At 36.0% G+C, this 19,657-nt stretch overlaps 1 protein-coding gene across 7 annotated transcripts in view; it reads left to right on the forward strand.

Moving 5' to 3' along the window:
* The window catches only part of EPHA6 (EPH receptor A6), a 1,203,504-nt gene that overhangs the window by 1,055,147 nt on the left and 128,700 nt on the right, over positions 1-19,657 (forward strand). For all 7 annotated transcript variants that reach the window (XM_043994222.1, XM_043994223.1, XM_043994224.1 and 4 more), the window contains one exon: positions 10,057-10,266. In XM_043994222.1, coding sequence (XP_043850157.1) covers positions 10,057-10,266 — 210 coding nt within the window. The remainder of the gene's footprint in view (positions 1-10,056; positions 10,267-19,657) is intronic.

Genomic DNA, 19,657 nt, shown 5'->3' on the forward strand with positions numbered 1-19,657 from the left:
CCCAGGGTCACAAAGCTAGTAAGTATCAAAGGTCTGAGACCGGATTTGAACCCAGGTCCTCCTGAATCCAAGGCCATTGCTCTATTCACTGCACCACCTAGCTGCCCCTATAGCTCTTTCCAAGAACCCTGCCCTGCCCCACATCCAACTAAAACATGTTGAATCAGTGGATAATAGTGTTATCTATTCTAGAGATGTCTAACATGCTTCATCCAGCTGAGTGCATCCAGAACCAGATTAAAATGCAATTGGGAAATACTTTTAAAATAAATAAAAATACAATAAAACCTAGATAATGTTGATATGTAGTTTTCTAAGTCAAAATGTGACCTGCAGGAATAATTAAGTAAGATTTAGTTTAAGCACATTTAAGTTTAACATCACTGATCTAGTCTAACTTTTTCATTTTATATACAAGGAAACCAAGACCCAGTCAAAGAGATATGCATTAGCAGAGCCAAGATTCACTTGGATGTCCACTGACCCGAAATCAATTGCTCTTTCCATATGTATTCCCCCAGAGGAAGTGCCAAGAGGTATGCTGGAACCAGCCCAAACTGGCCTGCTAAGAATCCATTGTTAAACTTTCACTGAGCTTATACCTCAGAAATTGGCAATCACTACAAATCAGTTTGCTTTATTGTTCTGTTGATTGTCTAGATTTAAAGGACAGCTAGATAGCAGTAGATAGAGCGCTGGGCCTGGAGTCAGGAAGACCTGAGTTCAAATGTGACCCAAGACATTTACTAGCTGTGTGACTTTGAGCAAGTCATTTAACCCTGTTTGCCTCAGTTTCCTCATCTATAAAATGAGCTGGAGAAGGAAATGGTAACCCTCTCTAGTACCTTTGCCAAGAAAACCCCAAATGGGAGTCACAAAGAGTCTGAAACAACTAAACAACAGCAACAAAAGTATTAATAATTCAGATCAAACTTAAAAGGTTTTGTTATACATTTACTAGGAGAGCCTATAAATTATTTGACCCCAGCAAGAGTTCAGCAGAAGGTTCGAGGAACTCAAGGTCTAGTGAGTGGAAGTCAAACAAACAAACAAGCAAACGAATGAACGAATGAATAAACAAGCAAATAAATGGATGGATGGATGGATGGATGGATGGATGGATGGATAAGTTGATAGATAGATAGACAGACAGACAGACAGACAGACAGACAGACAGATAGAATAATAACAACAGGCATTTATATAAAGTTTACAAAGTGCTTAACATCCATTATCTCATTTGAGCCTCACAAAGCACCTGAAAGTGCCATTAGTTCAGGTTCTAAAACTCTAGAAAACATTTCTGTATATTTTCCCATGAGCTCTGGGTTCACCAGATGATTCCATTCTCATTGACTATAGTCTGGAATTCCCTTTTCTTCCCTCTCCCCCTACCCCTTTTTAGCTACAGGAGGAATCTGGTTATTTCTACCCTTGCAAAAGTCCAGGATATGGAGGAAAAAGACTGGTTAAGCTAAGGACGAAGGAGAAAGAAACAGAGAAACAAAGAGAGAGGATTTTTGTTATCATTATTATTTATTATAAAAGCCAGATCTAATCTAAATATAATTATATCACTGATACTGGTTTAATGGATGGTTTTGTAGGGAACTCATTAGCTGAAGGTCCCCACCATGAGAGTACTTCAAGCAAAAGGTATGTTATAGAGAAAATTCATGTTTTGGGGGCAGCTAGGTGGTGCAGCTTTAGATTCAGGAGGGCCTGAGTTCAAATCTGACCTCAGATACTTGACAGAAACTTACTAGCTGTGTGACCTTAGGCAAGTCACTTAACCTTCATTTCCCCCACAAAACCAAAAAGAAAAAAAAAAAGAAAAATGAAAATGTTTTAAGTAAGGATCTAAAGCAGAAAGAGACCTTTGCCACCATCTAGTCTGACCTCCTTATTTATAAGTGAAGAAACTGAGCCCAAGAGGCATTAAGTGACTTGCACAAAGTCACATAGCCAATAAATGGCAGAAATAGAATTGAAACTTGGGTCCCAATTCAAATTCCAAGTTCAGCATTCTAAGTTCTGTTCTCTTTTCCACTGCAACACGTTGTCATACAAGGTTATAGTGAGTCAATATTATTTGCTTCCTCTCTTCCCCAGAGCATGACGGATGCATCTGACACTCATGTCAAAACCCTCACACTATGCATTAGGGTTCAGAGGAGGCATCCCATGTGTGTTATTCAAATTATCCTAGGCTGCTTTCAGACAAATATCCAAAAGGGAGAAGAATGGGAAAAGGCCTTTGCTGTCCCAGATGAATAGGCTAGAAAGTTTCCTTCCCTCAGGGAAAGAATGAAAAAGAATAAACCAGAAAAAGAGGGTTTTTTTTTCCTTGATGATAGTATTACCCAAGACTTTAAATGATAGTTATGAGAATAAAAGACAGAATTGGAGCTGTGAGCCTATCTCATTGTAGATGGAAATTCAAAGCCCTCCTAGGCTAAAATAATCAGAAATAGTCCTATATGTGTTCTTAAGCTATCATATTATGCTGCTATACTTAGTTTTTATTGCTGATTGATTTCAGAGCAAGGCTTCATAAACTTTTTCCACTCACAAGCCCTTTTTGCCCAAGAAATTTTTATGCGACCCTGGGTATATAGGTATATAAAATAGGTATACACAACCTTTTACTATTGCCAAATTTTTCACAACCCCCACATTCAGTTACCCCATATGAGACTACAACCCACATTTTAAGAAGTTTGGGCTTAGAGGATACTGATTACACTATGAGTGCATGATAAAAGCCACCTGTTATGACATATCATCTCTTATCTCTGTGGGCACATTAATATTTTCCTGAGGCGTTGTGTTTGAGGAGACCAGTCACCAGTGCAGGTCTACCCCACCATGACAAGAATAGTTAATGAGCAGGCCCAGTCTACCAGGCCAGAGGAAACTTGCCTAAGGACCCCAAATTATGAACCAATCCTATCTTCTAGCACCAGGCCTCCTTTATTGCTAAAGATCCCCTGCATGTTATCTTCCAGAGTCCAAATGAAACATGACTTGACCCATCCCATGCTCTCATCCTTCCTATCCAGCTCAATCCTACCCATCTTCCAGGCCCATTCCAGACATTTCCACTTCTCCCTCTGTCAGAGTCCACTGCTGAGACTAAAAGAGCTTTGAAGAATAATTAGATGTGGTATTCCATGATGAAAGTAATGTAGTAGAAGAGAAAAGAAAAAGAAAAGCAAAGAAAAAAGTCCCTGAGGCATTTTAAGTGTATAGAAGATGAATTGATAACTTATCAAATTAGGAAATGGAGGAGCAGGCACATCCAGTTCCTTGGGGACTTACCAGGAAAGACCACAAGTGACAATCACACTTTGATAACCCCAGAGGATACAGAGACAAGTGACAAAAGAGGTACAGATGCAGACAGCAGGATAGAGGGATGGGGTGGTGAAGTGAGGCTAAGAAGGAGGATGGGGAAGAGGAGAGGCAGAAAGTTATTATTCACATAACCATGGATTAGATCTGGAAGCACTAGGTAGCATGGACCCAATGGGCAAGGAAGAATACTCAAGGGGCAGGAGTTTGAGGTCTCATTTTTATAGGGCTTTAGGGGCAACAGACTAATTTATATCTGTGCCGCCTTGTGTTCATTAAAGTATGTACATCATCTCAAAGTTATAGATAAAACTTTTAAGTCATCATCTCAAAGTTAACACCTTTTTGATGTTCTGCTGATCTGGAACTGTGGCCTGAATTTTGTCTGAAATTTACATATCGCAGGACCAGTGCCTTAACAGCAACACCTGAATGATTTCTACTGATTCATCCCATGTTACCAGGATGTGAATTTTGATTAATATATGATACAGTTTGTAAATTATGCTCCTTTGATCTTTGGGATGGTTTGTACATGCATTTCAGGTTCCCCTTTGCAATCTTATTTCCTGCTATTACTCTATTTATACTGGTTACTTATAAACTTGCTATACTGACTTGGCTTGGGGACAGGCGATCAGGGGGACCAAGACAAGATACAGTTTTAACATAGACAATAACAGAAGGAGGGCCAGGAATAAATACAAACAGAACAGCTTTGGAAACAACAGATTGAACTAATTATACACTGAATTCCTTGGCTTCCTTTAAGTCCCAGCTAAAATCCCAACTTTTATAGAAAGCCTTTCCCAACCTCTCTTAATTCTAATGCCTTCCTGTTTATAGCTTGCTATGTAAAAAATGTTTTTGTATATCATCTCCCCCATTAGACCATAAGCTCCCTGAGGGCCAGGACTGTCTTTTGTCTCTTTAAATCTCCTGGGTTTAGCATAGTGCTTGGCATATAGTACGTACTTAATAAATGTTTATTGATTGATCAGTTAATATACTTTTTTTGTTGGTGGTGGGTTTTTTGTTTTTGTTTTTGTTTTGCAGGGCGATGAGAGTTAAGTAACTTGCCCAGGGTCACACAGCTAGTAAGTGTTAAGTACCTGAAGCTACATTTGAACTTGGGTCCTCCTGAATCCAGGGCCATTGCTTTATCCACTGTACCACCTAGCTGCCCCCTGTTAATATACTTTATATAGTAAGGTTTGTGAAGCACTGTACATATCTTGTCTCATTTGGTTTTTTTGTTTTAGTTTTAGTTTTTGTTTTTGTTTTTGGTGAGGCAATAGGGATTAAATGACTTGCCCAGGGTCACACAGCTAGTAAGTGTCAAGTGTGTGAGGTTGGATTTGAACTCAGGTCCTCCTGAATCCAGGGCTGGTGCTCTATACACTGTGCCACCTAGCTGTTCCCCTGTTAATATACTTTAAAAGAAAATCAAGCCATATTTAATGGAGATCTATAGTTTCATGTACTATCCTCTTTCTCTATTCTACCATATATATGGAAATGTATATTTAACCTGGTGTTTGTTATATTCAGAATAATTATTTTTAGAAAATAATAGGTCCTTTTATTTTTTCATATTTAAGGTAAGACTCGAAAGGCCAGGCCACATAACTTAACTGAAATGGGAAGCAACAAGGAAAGAGCATTAGGGAAGCCCAATGAGCCTCCAAGCCTTTGACAAAGGTTTGCCTTTATGGATAAGATGAAACTGCATGGGTCTGACCCATCATTAGTTGGGCTCAGAACTGGCTGGATCCACAAAGTAGGTATTAATGATGATTTCACCTTGAACATGGAGTACCTCAGGGATCTATGCATGTTCGTGGCCTATTAAACAGCATTTTTTTTAATCCAAAGTTTGGATAAAGTGCACAGCTATCATGCTACAAAACACAAAACTACAAGCAATATTTAACACTTTGGAGGATACAAGATCAAAAAAAAAATTCTCAACATGCCAGATTGTTGGATTAAATCTAAACAGATGAAATTTAATAAGGATAATTGTAAGTCTTTTCGCCTGGAATCAAAGAAACAACTTCATACATACAAGATGAGGAAAACAAGGGTAGACAGCATTTCATACAGAAAATATATGGGACTTTTTCTCAATTGTTAACTCAATATGGGTGAACAATAAAATATTGCAGCTAAAAAAAAATAATATAATCTTAGAGTACACTAAGAGAAGCATATAGGGTCCAAAATGTCAGTGTTTTACCTAATCAGAACATATAAAGAGCTCAATTCTGAGCACCATCATCTAAGAAGAATGCTAATAAGCTAGAAACTATCCAGGAGAAGATGATTGAGAAGGCAAAGGAACTGAAGAGATACACACACACATTTACATATTTTATATACATACAAATATACACCTATACCTACACCTACACCTACACCTACACCTACACCTACACCTATACCTATACCTATACCTATACCTATACCTATACCTATACCTATACATATACATATACATATACATATACATTGATGGCAAATAGAAGAATCAACAACAAGAACTTATCAAACATCAATTAAGAGCCAGGCACTGTGCTAAGTTCTGAGGATACAAAGAAAGATAAAAAACAGTCCCTGTTCGGGGCAGCTTGATGGTGCAATGGATAAAGCACCAGTCCTAAATTCGGGAGGACCTGAGTTCAAATGTGACCTCAGACACTTGATACTTACTAGTTGTGTGACTCAGGGCAAGACACTTACTTAACCCTCACTGCCCCACAAAAAAAAAACAAAAACAAAACAAAAAAAAACTCAGCCCTGTTCTTACAGTATGTTGGGGGAGACAACATGCAAACAACTATGTACAAACAAGATATAGATGCTAAACCTCAGGTTGTCTCCGGACACTAAGAGGACCAGAAGGTAGGACATTAGCTGAGACTTGAAGGAAGTTAAAGAAGCCAGAAAGCAGAGGCGAGGAGGAAGATTAGATAGACTTGTTCTGATTGACCCTACAGGACAAAACTAGAAAGAATGAGTGGAAGTTACAGAAAGGAAGAGGAATAGTTTATCTCTAGGAGTAGCTTCCTAACAATTAGAGCTTTTCAAAAATAGGATCTTGACTGCCTTGGGTAATGAGCACCCCCTTGTTCTACATCTCCAAACATAGGCTCAGTGAACATTTGTTGGGTGAGGTTGTAGAAAAGATTCTTATTCAGGTAAAGATTGGATCATCTGTGGGGTCCATTTCAACTCTGTGACTGGTTGAGGTAGCAGTAGGTTGAGGGAAATCAGTTGACTATGAGATGATTCAGTGAGGGGAACAGGAGATCTTAGAGAAAGGGCAGGGTTGGACAGCCCATGCTCTGCATGCAGCCCTGATCTTAGAGGCACTGTGTGTAAGAGTATACATCCTAGTGCCTCCCCACAAGCAGGGAAGAGCAGTGATGCAAGTCAATGAGATTTGTCCTCATGCCACTTATCCAAAACATGCATATTCTTTGTTCTTCTAACCTGTTTTGTGGAAGAGGGTGATAGGGGAGGACAGAGTGACCCATGGTATGGAACACATGTGACTGTTAGTCATAGTTTGATGATACTGTCATACTTTATTACTAATGGTTTCCTAACCTCATCCCATCCCTTCCTGCCTCCACACCTTTGCTTACCATTCCCTATGCCTGGTGCACATTCCTCACCAATGTTATCTCTATCTCATGAAATCCTAATCATCTTCCAAAGCTGTCTCAGGTACATACACATGCACAAAGTTTTTCCCCTAATTTCTATTCCTAATCACCTACTCACTCTAGTGGGCATGATCTCTCAAGTATCTTGTAATGTTCTTCATGTATTTTACCTATGCAATTCATAGTGTGCTCATTAGCAATCATTCACTAAGCAATCATACAAAAATACCACATGAGATCTCCATACCTTTTCCATCCTCAGCTACTAAATGAAAATTTTCTTACCTGGAAAGGAATTATGCCTTGTTTATCTTTGTATCCTCAATACACAAGTCCCTCCACCCAATGAATATTTCATAAATATTTGTTTAAATCCATAATTCTTGCTACTTTTTAATCCTGCAAAAGTTGATTGAAATTGACCAAGCACCATACACTCCATCAGTCATGATGCCAGACAACTATATTTTAATAGACAGCAACACTACCCCCTTTACATTTAACTTAGTCCTTTCTATCCCAAAGGAATTTATGCTTTCAATTCCATTCAAAGATTTGGGGATTCATAATTCAGAGGCAGGTAAGTATAGTATTTTATAGAAGAGACAGATTTTTATCTCATAGTGCTCTGTCTCAGAAGATGTATTAGAAACATAAAAAGCTAATAACACCAAAGTTTTCCCTCTCTGGGCTATCTATTCTACATTAATTATACAGTAGCGATCTAAATGGATCACCTTGCTGAAAACCATCTCCCTTCTTTTAAAATGGTATTCATTTCCTTAGTATCCCTTTGAGTTGAGAGATGTTATCATAATGATTGTAGGGAGATAAGATGGTATAATGCCCAGTTTCTTTATTCATTTACAGTAATAGTTTTATTCATTTAACTGATCAATGCATCATTGTTGCTTAGAGCAGACAAAGTTTTATATGACAGCTGTGGAGTCAGATTCTTCTGGTAGCTCCGGTATGTACTCCCTACTCATAATTAATGTCCCTTTGAAAGCTGCCTTAGATCTCTCAGATATTGAAGTTGCTCTTTATCATGTGTCTGAGCTGTTCTAGAGCTCTCTGTTTTTAATCAGCTATTCAGTCTGAAAGCATGGCTTGTAAAATCAGCAGAGGAGGTTTTAAAAGCATGAGGTTTTCTTGTGTTCCTCTCTTACCAAACTCATAATGGACTTTTTTTAATGTTTTATTAAAAACTTTATATGGACTATCAAACCTACCCAGCTTGCATAATGACTATTTACATTTAGGGATCTGAGACTTATTTACTTTACCTTCTTGTGAAACCATCTAGCTATAAGAGCCTTCCTCCACCGGCAAAACAACAACAATAGTAATAATAATAGATTTGTGATCATTATGTAGCCATAGTCTTCATCAATAAAACAGGGACTGCCTCTCTGTTGTATTTGGTTTTGTGTCCCTAAGCATCTATTGCATTGCCTAGCACATGGGAGTTTCCTTACAAATGCTTACTGATAGATTTAAATGAATAACTTCAGAATATAAACCATAACATTATTTTAGTTACTCCTTCTTAGTCTTCATCCAGATATTTTGTGCATCCAATCATTCTCACTCATGTGGTTAAAATACATTATTTGGCATGAAAAACATTGTTTATTTTTTCCAGAGTTTTCATTAATGCTCCTTTACCCTGTTACAAAACCTTACCTAATTTGATCCTCACAATAAACCCATGAGGCAGAGAATGGAAATACAACTATCCTCATATTATAGATAAATGAGTCAAGGCTCAGAAAGGTTAGATTAACTTTCCTAGGGTTAAAAAAATTCATGGAGCCAGATCTCAAACCCAGAATGGCTGACTACATGTCTGGCATTCTTTCCATTATAACATATTGCCTCTAAGGTATAGAAGTGGAGACTGAACCTGTGATTTCATTGCTACAGAAACTACCCATTAACTAAATGCCATCTACCAACACCATTGGTAGCTTAGAGTATTTCCTAGAGGCTAACTTACATGACCAGAGTCACACAGGAAGTATGTGTTAGAAGGCAGGGCTTAAGCTGAGGTATTCTTGGCTGATTCACAATCAATGACTCCGTGCTGTTTCTCTGTTCCCTCCGAAGGAAACTTGAAAGCACATTTTCTTCTTTTGGAACTGTCTATTCTATTATAAACTTTCCTTCTCTACTAATTTGCGTTATGTAATGAAGTGTGTTGCTCTGTAAACTTTTAAGCCTCTCGAAACTGACAACTTATATACCCTTGCTCAATTTAGCTTGCCTGAGCCTGTCCCTACACAATCACGCCATTACTTTTTACTTGTGCTTTGTAACCTGGCCTAAGTTTTTATTGGCAGTTGTTTTTTGGGTTTTTTGTTTCTTTTTTTTTATTTTATGTAATTTCCTTTTTAACTTTCAAGTCTTTGTACAGTTCTGGGTTTAACTGACTTGACATCCTGCTACAGTTTCTTTCCTACATAATGGTTTGGTTGATTCAAGAGCCCATAACTATTTAAAGAGAATGAGTTTTCCAAAGGATCTTTTTCTATTATCCTATCCTACTGATATCCTCCTCACCATGACTAGCCTAGTAAAAAGTGTCTTCTTAAAATTCACTCTCTTCTTTTGCTGGTTTCTCTGTTAACTTTTAGCAGGATTTCTTTGGTCATCTCCAACAAAACTTTTCTCCCCATTTTAAATGTTAAGCTAGGGGCAGCTAGGTGGTGCAGTGGATAGAGTACCACCACTGGATTTAAGAGGACCTGAGTTCAAATTCGGCCTCAGACACTTGTACTTACTAGCTGTGTGACCTTGGGCAAGTCACTTAACCCTCATTGCCCCATAAAAAAAAAAGTAAAAAAAAAATTTTTAATGTTAAGCTATTTTTTCCACTTCAGTAGGAACAAAATGGAGAAGAATCTTTGTTGCAATGGATTCTCCTTCCCTTTCCTTTTTTTATTCTCTTGGAAGTGTCATATGGGCCATAAATGATCTATGACACCCTAGCATTTATAAATTACTTTTAACCTATATAATTTCTTTTCAGAAACATGATGGCCACTTCACCGTTATTCAGTTAGTTGGTATGCTTCGAGGGATTGCATCTGGTATGAAGTACCTTTCTGATATGGGTTATGTGCATCGAGATCTCGCAGCTCGAAATATACTAGTCAACAGCAACTTAGTATGCAAAGTATCTGATTTTGGTCTCTCTCGAGTACTAGAAGATGACCCAGAAGCTGCTTATACAACAACTGTAAGTTTATATCATATAATTTGCTGTATTTTATATCTTTGCATATTTCGTTCTTTTTCTTCCTTCTAAAGCTTCATAACTAGAGTTGTCCATATGATCTGTGAGATTAATTATCTATTCTCTTGCTTAACATCAAAATTTCATTAAATTTCATTAATTTCATAAAAATGCATTAGTTTCATAAAATATCATTAAATTGTCACCCAAGTATCAAACTTTCCTTTTCTCTCCTTCCTTTCAACTAGTCAGCCAGTCAATAAACATTTATTAAGCACATGCTATGTGCCAAACACTGTGATAAATTCTAGATATTAAAAAAAATGTAAAAGGCAATCTGTGCTTGGTGCAATATTTTGGGGATTAATGCTATAGGACCACCTTGTAGATTTTTTTAAACTCTTTTTTTAAACTCTTTTGTGTTATCTCAAAAACTAGAAGACCCTGACTGTCACCCAAGCTAGACTCTGCTTTATTAGATTTCCTATACTTGTGATTGGTGCTACAGTGAGGTTCTGTTTTATATAGCATTTCATCCTTATAGCAAATTTCATGCAAAGATTTAAAAGTGCATGATAATGCATGTCTATTAGAAGTACATTGACAGATTCTCCAAAAATTAGAGTTGTTTTTATAGATGATCTCTATTTTATCATCAGGGAATTTTTTTCCCGTGGCATCTATAATCTAAAGTAGTTTACATAGTCATTCAGGTATATTTTTCTATGTCATCGAATCCAAATACATTAAATTCCGTTAATCTTTTGTGTTATTTTGTTGTCGTGGATACCTGCTAATTTACAAAAAAAGAGGTAGTGAAATATTTTCTTCTTCAATATAATCTTTGGTGAATTATCACACTCATCTGCCAGTCAACTGCACTGAGAAATAACTCAGCAAGGCTTGCCAAGTCAATCTGATTCTCAGTACTCTCCAACTCACATCCCATGTTAATGAAAAAGAGGCATCTCCATTCTTTTATCAATATTTATTTCATTTCATGTGAACACTTTTTGGGGGGAAATTTAGTATTCAGTTATTAAAAGATCGTATCAAAGTTCAGTATTTTAAACATATAATTTTGTGCCCTTAATTTGTTTGTTTTAATAAGTACTCCATTAGATTTATCAGTGGCATTTTCACTAATTTCTATAACAAAGAGGCACAGTTCTGAAGAAAATAAATTAATCTCTCAGAGTCTGATGTATAAGATGTTGGAATTGATTCATCTATTCATTTGAATAAAAGGCTTTACAAAAAAACTATATTCTACAGCATAAATAAATAATTTGTCTAAAAAATACTGTTTAGCCTCGTTTTCTAATGAAAGAAAATCACAATGACCTTTAGGTTTCAAGGTCCATGCCTTGTCACCTTTTGATATTTTCAAATGTGCAACCAGAAAGACAACTTTGGAAGGGCTGGTAAAAGTGCATAAGCTTTTTCTGTCAATCACGATATTAATAAACCTAGAAAAGGTACAAGCTGAGTTCACAATAGATAAAACAAATGAAATGTTTTAAAGGGGAGAGAAAAGGAAATATTTACTAAACAACATGCATATGTAGCTGGCTGGCAAAATGTAGATTATGTATACAATTAATGAATTTAAACTCTCTTTTTATTTAGATGCTTGATTAATTTAATTAACAAACAAATTTTACTTCAATAGCTTAGCTAAAGCAAAAGTGTCTAAACATAGCATGATGTTTTAAATTTTCCATCTGAATCTAGATAGATGCTAGGCAATCTGTTCTGTTATACACTATCTTCTTTTATATGTCACTTTAGAAGCCTACAGTCTAAGGTTGTATTGTTTTGAACTGCACCAGTTTTACTGTGGCAGATAGGTGGTACAGTAGATAGATTGCTGGGCCAGGAGTCAAGAATATTCATCTTCCTTAGTTCAAATCTGGCTTCTGATGCTATTAGCTTTGTGACCTTGGGCAAGTTACTTAACCCTCTTTGTCTCAGTTTCCTCACCCATAAAATGAGCTGGAGAAGAAAATGGCAAACCATTCCAATATCTTTGCCAAGAAATCCCCAAATGGGGACATGAAGAATTGGACATGATTGAACGACAATGTTTTTATTAAATAATTTCAAGATTTAGTGACTGTTTTTTGATGTTTGTAACATCATAAGATATCATAATTAAAGCAGTAAATTCAGCAAGTCAGTCCTTGACTTCATTGGATTACAGCTTTGTTTGAAGAGACATTTTATGTGTTTATTTGCCAGATTAAGTAGTTCAGTCAAAAGTCAAACTTGCTGAAATCCAACCAAGAGACAAGGGTGCTTATGTACCTTCTTCTAGGGTGAGACCGGTAGGAAATTACCTCAGGGTCTACTATTTAGAAGAAGGTACATGAGCACCCTTGTTCTCTTTCTAGCTCATTGAGGGGTAAGGGGTAGTACCAAGGATCTTCTTAGCCTCTCCTACATAGGCTTTGTCCACTGGTGCTACAGAAAAGCCATGAAGTAGCAGAGAACCATGGACCCAGTGGTCCACAGGATAGTATTCAACATGTGCTGAGTGACCTTGAGGCAAAAGGAAGGAAGGAAGGAAGGAAGGAAGGAAGGAAGGAAGGAAGGAAGGAAGGAAGGAAGGAAAGAAAGCTGGCTTTGATCTACATTCACGTGCCATTATTTCTTTCCCTGGAGTCAGGTAGCACTTTTCATCATGTGTCCTTTGTGATTGTCTTAGATCATTGTATTACTAAGAATGATTAAGTTATTCACAGTTGTTCATCATATATATGGCTATTACTGTGCACGATTTTCTCCTGGTCATGCTCATTTCACTCTGTATCAGTTCATATGAGTCTTTCCAGGTTTTTCTAAAATCATCCTGCTCCTCATTTCTTGTAGCACAATAATATTCCATTACAATCGTATACGCAACTTGTTCAGCCATTCCCCAATTCCCCACAATTTAGAACTCAGCCACCAAAAAGGCTGCTATAAATATTTTCCTACAAATAGATTCTTTTCCCTTTTTTAAATCTCTTTGGGACAGAGACCTTTGCTGGATCAAATGGTATGCAGTTTTATACACCTTTGGGCATAGTTCCAAATTGCTCTCCAGAATTGTTGGATCAGTTTACAACTCTACCAACAGTGCATTAGGTTCCCAATTTTCCCACATCCCCTCCAACACTTCTCATTTTCCTTTTCTATCATCTTAGCCAATCTAATAGATGTGAGCTAGTGCCTCAGAGTTGTTTTAATTTGCATTTCTCTAAAGCATTATTGCATTTTACATGACAATGGATAGCTTTGATTTCTTTGTCTAAAAATTGTCTTTTTACATCCTTTGACCATTTATCAATTGGGGAATGACCTCTATTCTTATAAATTTGACTCCATTTTTATATATTTGAGAACTGGGGCCTTTATCAGGGATATTTGCTGTAAACATTTTTTCCAGGTTTCTTCTTTCCTTATAATTTTGGTTACATTAGTTTTGTTTGTTCAAGAACTTTTTAATTTAGTATAACCAAAATTATCCATTTTACATTTTGTAATGCACTCTATAAAATCTTCCCTTATCTATAGATCTGATAGGTAAACTATTCCACAATTTCCTAATTTACTTATGGTATCACCCTTTATGTCTAATTCATATACCCATTTTGACCCTATCTTAGTTTACTTAGTTACCTAGTTTCTGCCATACTCTTTTCCAGTTTTCCCAGGAGTTTTTGTCAAATAATGAGGTTTTGTCCTAAAAGCCTAGATCTTCGGGTTTCTCAGACATTAAATTACTATGGTCACTTACTACAGTGTATTATGTACCTAATCTATTCCACTGGTCCACCACTCTATTTCTTAGTTAATAACAGATTGTTTTCATGATTACCACTTTATAATACAGTTTGAAATGTGATATGGTTAGGCAACTTCACAGTTTTTAAAATTGATTCCCTTGATATTTTTGACATTCTGTTCTTCCAGATAAATTTGATTATTTTTCTAGCTATATAAAATAATGTTTTGGCAATTTGATTGCTATGGCACTAAATAAGTACAGTAATTTTGTTAAAAATAATCATTTTTATTATATTATATTTACTTGATCAGCCCACAAGTAATTAATGTCTTTCCAATTGTTTAGATCTGATTTTATGTGAAAAGTGTTTTGTAATTGTGTTCATATAGTTCTTAGTTTGTCTTGGCAGGTAGACTCCCAAAGTACTTTATATCATTTATAGTTACTTTAAATGGAATTTCTCTTTCTAACTCTTGTTGCTGGACTTTGTTGGTAACATATAGAAATGCCGATGATTTATATGAATTTATTTTATATCCTGCAACTTTGCTAAAGTTGTTCATTCTTTCAACTAGGTTTTTTTAGTTTATTCTCTAAGCATAATATCATACCAACTACAAAGAGTGAGAGTTTTGTTTCATCATTGCCTATTCCTTCAATTTCTTTTTTTTTCTCATACTGCCATAGCTAGAATTTTGAGTACTATATTGTATAATAGGGGTGATATTGGGCATCCTTGCTTCACCCCTATCTTATTGGGAAGGCTTTTAGCTTATTGATCCTATAAATAATGCTTGTTGATGGTTTTAGATAGAGATTATTTATCATTTCAAGGAAAGCTCCATTTATTTCTATGCTCTCTAGTGTTTTTAATAGGAATGGAAATTATGTTTTGTCAAAGGCTTTTTCTGCCTCTATTGAGAAAATCATATGATTTCTCTTGGTTTTATTATTAATATGGTCAATTATACTAATAGTTTTCCTAATATTGAATCAGCCCTGCATTCCTGATATAAATCTCACCTGATCAAAGTGTATGATCCTTGTGATAAATTGCTGTCATTCCCCTGATGGTATTTATTTAAAATTTTTGCATCAATATTCATTAGGTAAATTGGTCTGTAGTTGTCTTTCTCTTTTTACTCTTCCTGGTTTAGATATTGGCACTATGTTTGTGTTGTAAAAGGAATTTTGTAGGACTCCACCTATTTTTCCAAATATGTTATATGGTATTGGGATTAATTGAATTTTTTGTTTGTTTGTTTGTTTGTTTGTTTTTTGGTGAGGCAATTGGGGTCAAGTGACTTGCCCAAGGTCACACAGCTAGTAGGTGTTAAGTGTCTGAGGCTGGATTTGAACTCAGGTACTCCTGACTCCAGGGCTGGTGCCCTATCCACTGTGCCACCTAGATGCCCCGGGATTAATTGTTTTTTAAAGGTTTAGTAGAATTTGCTTGTGAATCCAACTAGCCCTGGGGATTTTTTTTTTTGAAAGGTCATTTATGGCTTGTTAATTTCTTTTTCTAAACTTGGTTTATTTAAGTAATCTCTTTCTTTATCTGTTAATCTGTGTAATATATATTTTTGTAAATATTTATCCATTTTGCTTGAATTATCAGACTTACTGGCATAGCTACTAATAATTCCTTTAATTTCCACATCATTGGTGGTGAATCCACCCCTTCCATTTTTGATACTGGTGATTTAGTTTTCTTCTTTCCTTTTTTAAATCAGATTAACCAACAGTTTATTTTATTGCTGTTGTTTTTTTCATAAAACCAGCTTTTAAGTTTATTTATTAGTTCAATGGATTTTCTTACTTTCAATTTTGTTCATCTCTCTTTTGATTTTCAGTATTTCCAATTTGGTGTTTAATTTGGGATTTTTAACATGTTCTTTTTTTATTATTTGCATACCCAATTCATTGATCGGTTCTTTTTTTATTTTGTTGATGTGAGCACTTGGAGATATAAATTTTCCCCTAAGTCCTACTTAGGTATGTTGTCTTCTTGTTGTCATATTCTTTAATGAATTTATTTATTGTTTCTATGATGTGTTCTTTGACCTACATTATAATTAGATTGGTTTCCTTAGGGGGGGGGCAATGATAATTAAGTGACTTACCCAGGGTCACACAGCTAGTGTCAAGTGTCTGAGACTGGATTTGAACTCTGGTACTCCTGAATCCAGGGCCAGTGCTTTATCCACTGTGCCACCTAGCTGCCCCCTCCAATTATTTTTAATCTACCTTTCCCCTGCCCTTATTGAATGTAATTTTATTATATTATGATTTGAAAAGAATACATTTAATATTTCTCCTTTTCTTTGTCTTATATATCCTGAATTTGCATAGCAAATGGACAGTGAGTTTGGTCTCAAGTTGAAGAGGACAATGAGAACAGGCTGAATTGTCTTTGGGAAATAGCAATATCCTTTTGAAAACCCCCAACTTCTCCCAGAAACAAAGACCCATTTTTATGCCTATATTTTTCTAGTGCTATCATATGGCTGTAAAGTATATATAAAACATGACAGTCTCTTGAAGAACTGAAGTTGAGGATCAGACAAGAGACAATTGAGAGGTCCATGCTGGGTGTAAGCAGGAGGCAAAACATTATAAGCAAGAAATTAGACAGAAAATTGGAGTAGAAGGCACTGTCAAGAATAAAAAAAGATGTGGTAAGAGTGACATAGTACCAGTAGAGGACATAAGTGTTTCATTGGCATCCTGGTGATATCAAGGGAAATTCAGAAAGAATCTTCACACATTGGGAGTACTCCCAGTAGTAAACATATGAGAGACCATGGACAAGAATAAGGGGATAAAAATAGAAGGTCTGTGATCTGAATTACTGTATAGAATGCCCCTACTGATGATATCATAGGTGAATTGAAGTATTGAACAACCTAGCCAAAGTTGGTTTAGGAGGGTGGAGGAAGTAAGGTAGAAACCCTGAGGTAACCCACCATTTCCTTCAAATACCACACCCAATTCTCTTCCAGCCACTAGTTCCATGTGAAAATTTTGTTAGTTGTAACTCTGACTTTAATGGTAACAACAAACAAAGCTGGGATTAGAAATAATAACCAATGTTAAAAAGGGATATCCTTCCTCACTCCACACACACATAGGCACATATGCACACACACCCCTTTAGGCTACAAGTTTTGTGAATGAATTGTTTTTCTTCCACAAGGCTAATCTTGATAATTCATTTTAAAAGAAATTCACTCATATACAAATAACTGAAAGGTATATTGAAAATGTATGGGGGCAGCTAGGTGACTCAGTCGATAGAGCACCAGCCCTGGATTCAGGAGGACCTGAGTTCAAATTCGGTCTCAGACACTTGACACTTACTAGCTGTGTGACCCTGGGCAAGTCACTTAACCCCCATTGCCCCATAAAAATGCAAAACAAAAAAACAAACAAAAAAAAAGAAAATGTATGATACAGTATTTTTTAAGGTCCCACACACATTTAAGAATGGCCCTAAATCACAGAGCTTACTATTAGAATGAACAAACAAGTATAACATAACTTCATAAATATTCTGTCTGCATTTTGCAAAAAATTTCTATGACTGTGATATGAATGTTTTTAGTTCCACACTTGCTTATATTTCTCATTGGAATTAATAGTTAGTGGAAAACTTCAGGCCCTTATAACATGAGCCAAATCACTATAAACAAACTCTATAGAGTATATTTAAATTTGACCTCTGAATGGAGGATGAATTGGGGAGGGTAAGGATTTCAAAGAAACCAATTAAGAAGCTAATGTAATAGTCCGGACAAGAAGATCATGAACTGGCTAGAGGTTATGTGAACCAAGAGAATGGAACAGATTACATAATTTAAAGTATGTTTCAGTGTCATTTACATCTTTTCAACATTAGAGTCCACATCTATTCACAAAGTTTTCTATTGTTTTATTGCAATTATTATTTACCTATCATCTGTATATGTTTATATTAGAAATGTGAAACTACTTTCCCCAAAATAATGAAAACTTGGTTCCATTTGCCTTTGAAAAACATTAGAAAGGTGTTGTATGGCACTCACATGCTGAAAAAATATCACTTTCATTAACCAATATTATTAGGATTGGATAATCTTTGGGGATTTTTTATACTGCCCTTGACAATAAATGGCTTGTTTTCTCTTAAATAGAAAATCATAAATGCAATCATCAAACAGCAGCATGTAAGTCAGATCTTAATCATCTTCATTTTGGCTTTTCCATTGAAAATCTTGCTTTCTTCTTTATACTTAGCAGCAATTTTACTGAATTACTTGCTTTGTTGAAATGCAGAGCACTTGTTATTGATAGCACACAATCTGTATAATTATAATTGAGTTGACATCTTAATTCTTCTTATTTACTTTGCACTCAGAGAAATCATTTAAACTCATCTAGAGCTACCAGAGGGCAATACTTGTCAGTATTTGGCCTACTCACAAAATAGAATAGATTTTAAGGGTGTAGTCAAGAAGAGATAAGCAAAACAATCAACTGTGTCTACTTTCCAGCTCTGGTGAAGTAAGATCTACACAGAGTAGCTTAGTTGTTTTTATATAAATTTCCAGAAATGTAGACCAAGCAACTTAATATTAAAAAAAGGAAAAAGTTTAAAATTTTGGATTATCCATTATACCATCATTGTTTTTCATCATCACAAATATTTAGCCTTATCTAGTCAAACATCTTCAAATTTTTTCATATTACTTTGCATAGAGTATGAAGCAATAATTTAATCAATAAGCATTTATTAAACACTCTCTGTGGGGTAGGCATTGTGTTAAATTCCAAAGATAATAAGAAAAAGGAAAAATAGACCTTACCCTCAAGGAGCTTGCATTTTAATTAGGAAGACAATATGTATATAAATAGATACATGCAAGATATATATAGATATAGCTATATAGTAGGTGAAGGTGAACCTTAGAAAAGAGGGTAACAGGACCTAAAGAGAGGTAAGGAGCCTGTCTGGGAGTCTGAGAGAGCTCAAAGCTATCCATAATTATAAGCCCATGGCTTATAAAGGAATAGTTGGGATGGTCTTCTGACACTAGAAATTGGTAGAAGTGATCATAGGATCATAAATGTTCTAAGGGCTCTAGCCTTGGACTGGGTTGAAAGCAGAGTTTAGTCTGTGAAGTTAGTGTTGTGCTTTGAGTGATCACTGTTATGTCAGAGAAAAAGGGAGGTAGGATGGAAAGAGAAAAGAAGGAAACACTTATTAGGTGGCTACCATGTGCTAGGCACTTTGTAAATATTATCTCATTTGATATTCACAACAACTCAGGGCTCGAGGCAGGGAAGGGGAGAGGTATTGTCATTACCCCCATTTGACAGTTGAGAAAACTGAGGCAAATGACTGTTAAGTGACTTACACAATGTAGCACAGTGTTTGAAGCTACATTTGAACGCAAGTTACTCAGGTATTCCTGAGTTCAAATGCCTGACTACAAGCCCAGCATTCTATCTACTGTGTCACCTACACAGGACAATACCAGTTCTGGGGACTGTCACTATAGAATGCTATCCACTTTCATATGCCAGAATCACACAATTCTGTTTACCTAGGAGTCAATGCATGATGGAAGAGAGAAAGCGTGG

Source organism: Dromiciops gliroides, chromosome 3, assembly GCF_019393635.1.
Source record: "Dromiciops gliroides isolate mDroGli1 chromosome 3, mDroGli1.pri, whole genome shotgun sequence".
Taxonomy (NCBI): domain Eukaryota; kingdom Metazoa; phylum Chordata; class Mammalia; order Microbiotheria; family Microbiotheriidae; genus Dromiciops; species Dromiciops gliroides.